The sequence below is a fragment of the Glycine max genome, unplaced genomic scaffold, assembly GCF_000004515.6.
Source record: "Glycine max cultivar Williams 82 unplaced genomic scaffold, Glycine_max_v4.0 scaffold_551, whole genome shotgun sequence".
In the NCBI taxonomy this organism is placed as follows: domain Eukaryota; kingdom Viridiplantae; phylum Streptophyta; class Magnoliopsida; order Fabales; family Fabaceae; genus Glycine; species Glycine max.
Genome location: NW_024464910.1, coordinates 4,232 through 10,505, shown reverse-complemented (window position 1 = coordinate 10,505; position 6,274 = coordinate 4,232). Strand labels below are relative to the sequence as shown.

The 6,274-nt window shown below is 33.8% G+C and overlaps 1 protein-coding gene across 1 annotated transcript; it reads left to right on the top strand.

Annotated features, from left to right (window-relative positions):
* The first annotated feature begins 307 nt into the window (after window positions 1-307).
* On the top strand, window positions 308-5,148 carry LOC100791132 (putative tRNA pseudouridine synthase). Its single transcript, XM_003557010.4, has 7 exons — window positions 308-617; window positions 707-742; window positions 1,089-1,201; window positions 1,306-1,454; window positions 2,136-2,280; window positions 2,991-3,422; window positions 4,494-5,148. Exons 1-7 carry the CDS (start codon window positions 353-355, stop codon window positions 4,908-4,910), a joined length of 1,557 nt encoding a protein of 518 aa, XP_003557058.3. The 5' UTR covers window positions 308-352; the 3' UTR covers window positions 4,911-5,148.
* Window positions 5,149-6,274: the final 1,126 nt, after the last annotated feature.

Below are 6,274 nucleotides of genomic sequence, written 5' to 3'. Positions count from 1 at the left end.
CTTATTCTATTTTTCCTTAATCAGTGCCTTAAAAAAATATTGGTTACAAAATATTTAATTAAATACATATATTATTTATCTTAAAAATATTAAATTATGCAATAATCATTATAAAATTTATATCAAGATTAATTCCTAATTTGTTTTTTTGAAAAGCAAGAGTAATTCCTAATTAATTAACAATTTTACTTAATATAAAAATTAAACACAGTGAAATTGTAATCCAGATTCCAGAGTGGCACTTAGCCAAAGAGAAAAGTACGATAATTGCATTATTTAACGTGAGCATACCACGAACATGTTATTGTGTTGGCAATGCGTAACAGATAAGAGTTCAAAGAAAGAGTTGAAAATGGCGAGTAGCTGTGTTTCTTCTTCGCCTCACTCTCTTTCAATTCCAACTCGTGTGAGAGAAAACAGAAGAATATCCACTATGGTGGCAATGCTTTTCCCTTCTTCTTCTTCATTGCCATTTCTGCTTCTGCCTCCAATACTCTTCAAATTTTTCTGTGCTTCCACTTCCACTCAGTCCCTTCCAACCCCTTCTGAAAAGTGGGAACCTTTTCTCAAGAAAAAGGTGGTAATGAGAGTTGGTTATGTTGGAACCAATTTTAGAGGTTACCCTCCCCAACTCTTTCTTTTTTCTTTCAAATTTTATTTCTTTTCTGAATTTCTGGCTAATTTGATCTCCTGGGGTAATTCGCAGGTCTGCAGATGCAACGAGATGAACACAGATTATCCAGTAAGACCGTTTTTCTCTGTTATCTTTTTGATTATGGTAGAAAATCACCAGTTACAATTTTAGTTTTGTTTGAAAATTGAATTGATGAAGATGAATATGGTTCTATAATGTTGGCTAGTGTTTTGGTTTGGAATTTGGAATCATGTGGTGTTATGAACTAATAAGTACTGTGGTGAAATTCTGATGTGTGTTTTGTTTGTTATTTAAATTTATTATGTTCTGTTTCCAAGTGAACAAAGTTTGATACTTTAATGTAAGCTCTGATTGCTGGCATACACTTAATTCAGCCTAGCCCATGTGAATCAATGGAGTGTTACTAAAGCATTACAATTTTGACATGATGTAGCTATTGAGAAAGAACTGGAAACTGCGATATTCATGGCCGGTGGTATGCGTGATAGTAATTTTGGGGACTTGAACAAAGTGAAATGGGGCCGGAGTAGCAGAACTGATAAAGGAGTGAGTAACCTTCTCGCTATTCCCTTTATGAATTGGTTGTCATTATTTCTGTTTTTACATATCTTAATTTTTTTTCCACTTTTATTATGATGTGCTTGTGCTAGGTGCATTCTCTGGCAACAATAATAGCTTTTAAGATGGAAATCCCTGAGAATGCATGGAAAGGTGATGACTATGGCATTGCACTTGCGAACCGCATTAACTCTTATCTTCCTAATACTATCAGAATTTTTAGCATACTGCCTTCAACGAAGTAAGATAGTCTCTGCTTGGTTATACATAAATTATAATGCTTGATTTCTTGAGGTCATTTCATAATTTAATTTCTCTTCTCATATCTTGATTATTGAGTGGTAATGCATCATGTGCTTCTATAGATTAAATGAGTGTTTTTTTTTTTCCTGCATCTCATTATTTCTCCATTTTTAATAGTTATTTGATAAGGAATGCCACACTAACATTTGTCACTAGGAAATTGATAATTTAGCAAAATTAATTTGGAATTGACTACTCAACTAAGTTCTGTAAGGATATATGAGCTCTTGTTTCAGAGCCGAATATGTATTGTAGCTAGTATCTGTGACAAATCTGTGATTACTTCCTGTCAGTTTGAAAATTAAAAGCTCCAATTTGTTTCACATGCCCTGCAATTGTTATACAAAGGCTTGTCTGTTTAATGTATCTATAAAATGTTCAGATTAAAAATGCCATCCATGGGATTATAACAACCAAAGCCTTTTCCTCACTATGTGGGGATAGAGTTGATCCACGGGATTATGCACAAAAACACATGCACAAAGAAAAAAAATTATTCATTTGGACTATTGGTTGACTTGTGATTTTTCAGGTGGCTCATAAATTTAAAGTGTTCCTTGATTTTTAATTACCCCTCTCTTACTGTTATTTCTAACTTCTTAGTTTTGGGTTGTTTTAGGAGATTTGATCCTAGAAGGGAGTGCAATTTGCGGAAATATTCTTATCTCCTCCCTGCTGATATAATAGGAATCCAGAGTCATTTTAGCCAGGATGAAATTGATTTTCATATTTTGGAGTTCAACAGTATACTTAATGTTTTTGAGGTATAGTTTTCTTCCGCAAGATGTATACGATATGCATAATAATGATATGATGGTTTAAACCTTGAGCTCTTGCATGCCTACAAATCCTTCTCCACTAGCCCTCATCTAGTGGTTTTTACTTTACATTTCCATTGTTGTCTGATAGGAACCCTTAGAAATTGGGGAAAAGAATCTCAAGGAGTAAGATAAAAGAAGAACAAGTCATCAGAATATAGTTCTTTATTGAGAAAGAATAGGAAAAGAATTACACAAGGAGCACTCTCCTTCACACTGAGTAAACTCAGTCACACTAATGAATTCCCAAAAAACTCCCCCCATTTCCCTCAATAGCCTAGCAACTATCTTTCTGACTAAGTCAACTACAGTTATTATTCTCTTTTAATTTCTTCTTTCTGTAGTAGACCTGTAGGACTCTTATATTCTCTGCTGGCTGCTCATTTGCTTGCCTAACATTGTCTCATTAAACCATGAAATGGAAAATAAAATATTAAATATTGAAGAGATATTGTAGCTGTTATTCCCTTTATTTACAATTTCTATCAAGTGCAGGTTCTAACTTTATTTTCCGTATTTTCTATCTTTACGAGCCTAACTTAACTGTGACTGGGGACTGTGTTTGTATTGTTAACAAGGGAAGAAGATGATGAGTACATAATGTTTAAAATCAGGTATTTATTTACTTTTTGTATCTGTTGATGTTATTATTGCAGGGAGAGCATCCTTTCCATAATTATACTGTTCGGTCTAAGTACAGGAAAAAATACCAAGTAAGGCAATCATCTGGAAATGATGGCATGCCAGATAGAATAGGATCATCTAGTTTGGCATCAGCTTGTGAATCAGAGAGTGAAGAAAGTGATGATGATGATGATGATGATTTTGTGAGTGGCAGACCAACCACATTAAGTGACAAAGAAGAGAGCCACAAGCCTCCAGAGTCTAGTGAATCCAATGGCTTCAGTAGTCAAAACTCTACTGTAGTAGTTCGTGCAAAATGGCTATATGAACCAGATGAGACAGATAGATTAAATGCTTCTCATTTCAGAAAGGTGTTTCGTTGTTCTTGTGGGAAGTTGGAAACATCTCTTGGGTATGACTATGTTGAGGTCCATGTATGGGGGGACTCCTTCATGTTGCATCAAGTAAGTCTCAGTTGATTTTAACTCGTAAGAGTTTAATTTTGACTTAAGCACATTATCATCTAATTATGGTTTTTCACATTATTAAATAGTTTGACTATGATAACAGCAACCTAGGAGGTCAAACTCTTAAAGTTATGTGACACATGATTGAATAATAGTGTAAAGAAGTTTTAAATTGACAGAGGATAATAAATAGTCCAACATTTAGTTTTCCCCTTGATTATTTTTTTTTTCAAAATTTTTTTATGGTTCAGTATGTTTATCTTTTAAACTGTATGTTTATGGCCTACTATTATTATAAATTTATGTACATTATGATGTAATTATGTTTTGTCATATCATTAAATAGTTTGACTATGATAACAACAACCTAGGAGGTCAAACTCTTATAATTAATTATGTGACATATAATTAGATAATAGTGTAAAAAATGTTTTAAATTGACAGGATAATAATTAGTCCAACACTCCAATTCCAACTTTTAATTTTTCCCTCGATTGTAATTCGTTTTCAAAACTGTTTTATGGTTTCGTATGTTTATCTTTGAAGCAGTATGCTTATGGCAATTTTTCATTATATGCATTCAATACTTTTAGATACATTTGACTTGTTAATTTGCAGACACACATTCTTTGATGTGAAAGTTATCATGATTTGCCTTGGTTTGCTTCACATAATTTCTGTAATGTCAAAAGATATGTTCACAATATACTAGGAAGGAGGTTGTTGTTAAACTAATTAAAATCTTCAACAACCATTTTATCAGTGTTGATGGATAAATTAAACTGTTTATCTATGTACCTTGAGGTGCATGAAATAAGCCAGATTGCATCTAAAGCTCCTAAACAGTCTTCTAATTCCCAGTGCTAAAGTACAGATGTATATATAGAGTAAAGACCAAGTTTTTAGGTAACTAAAAGTCTAAAACTAAAGAAAGTACTTTGGGTGCTTTTCTGTACATCCAACAAAATATAGCTTTATGCATTTAATGGTTCTACTAGTTGAATGCTCTCATCATTTGACATTAACCTTATTCACACAATCACACTGACTTACTGAATGACTCTTCAGATACGCAAAATGGTTGGGACTGCTGTGGCTGTAAAGCGCAACTTAATCCCAAGAGATGCCATTTTGTTGTCACTCTCCAAGTTTTCGCGGATTGTCTTCCCCCTTGCCCCCCCAGAAGTTCTGATTTTGAGGGGAAATGCTTTCAAAATGAGAGCAAGTGCTGGAAACTTTACGCGGCAAGAAATGGTGTCTATGGTTGAATCAGAACCAATTCTCAAAGCAGCTGACGAGTTCTACACGTCTGTTGTGTTGCCTGAAGTGTCAAAGTTCCTAGACTCATCAAGCTCTCCTTGGGCAAAATGGGTTGAGAATTTGGATAAGTACTCAAGCATTCCAGATGTTGAGTTGGATGAAGTCAGAAAGGCTTGGAAGACTTGGAAGGAAAATTTCAGGGTAAAGTCAGAATCAGAGGCATAGTGCATACATGTGTTCAGTTATGGAATACTTGTGAGCAAACTTCACATCCTTTTCTTGTTCTGCTTGCTAAGGTGTAAGGGACTAGGGAATGAAATCATGCATCATCTAGTCAAGTCAATTGAACACGGCTACATGTAAAGCTGTGTATGTATAACTAATTTCCTTTTAATAACAATGGGATGAAAAGAAAGGCTATGTGCATGGTTTGCAAACCAATGCGCCACTCCATTTCCCTCTAGAATGGTATGGCTGATTCTAAATTTTCAGTTTATACCATATCTTACATGCACATACTATATATAAGAGATAAGAGATAACAAACGAATGCAAGACATAGCATTATATCAGTACTCTTTTTTTATATAAAACTAGTAAGGTACCCGTGCATTCGCATGGAACAATACCATGGAAAGATAACTACAAAGCAGAAAACTAAGATTGACCACAAAAATCCCTCATCCAACACTCCCGCACATCAAGAGATTGACCACAAAAAACCAAGTGATTTTTTGGGAAAGCTGAGAATAATGGAACTTTTTTTTTAAGCCAAAAACAGTTACAGTGATTTGCCACTAAGTTGGATTCATGACATGTGGACTATAGATACAATACAATACAACTTCCACTCACGATTCATAAGTGCTTTTATTCTAATGATAATGATAGTCATGCATGTTCTGTTTTATCTCTTCAATTACTTTTCATCCTATAGCTAGAAACAGTAACTTATATCTATAGGCTACTTATCATGAGTGATGGTCTAGTCTTGGTGGGAATTACTGTCACTCTTTTTTTCCGTATGCATAAATATAATAATATAAATAACATTTGTCGTAACAAAAGTATTTTTAATATTTTGTTTCTCTTGAAGGTAAGTTTAATCATCACTTGGAACTGATATTCATGTACTAAAATAATTTTAATTCCGTGCTATGTTGAGGAATTTTAATATTTTCTTAGTATTTAATTAACTGGAGGCATTATTAAATATTACACGCAATAAAAAATTAGATCAAATATAGCCAAAAACATTAGAGTAGGACTATTATAGCTTATTTCTGGTGATCACAAGCAGAAAAAGTTTAGAAGAAAAGAGATACTACATATATATTGAAGAACCAAACTTTATATATATATAAGCTTATCAATAAATTCTTCATGGCCATGAACCAGAGACCTTGCGTGGCGGTGGCCGGAGTGTTTCTGTATGCGGGTCACCACTTGAAGGAGGAGCTGGTGCACTGTTACAAAACAAGTCATCTCATTACAACTTTGAACTTAGTTATATTGTGGTTAATAAAAATTATATAATGCTTCAAGGAATCGACAAAGAGTAAACCCTATTTTAGTTTTTGAGTTTGTGA

Bases quoted from the DNA above. Each gene is read 5' to 3' on its own strand.
- LOC100791132 (XM_003557010.4), top strand. From the start codon at position 353: ATGGCGAGTAGCTGTGTTTCTTCTTCGCCTCACTCTCTTTCAATTCCA. The intron at 1,455-2,135 runs GTAAGATAGTCT...GGGTTGTTTTAG, and splicing joins AGCATACTGCCTTCAACGAA to GAGATTTGATCCTAGAAGGG. The intron at 3,423-4,493 runs GTAAGTCTCAGT...ATGACTCTTCAG, and splicing joins ACTCCTTCATGTTGCATCAA to ATACGCAAAATGGTTGGGAC.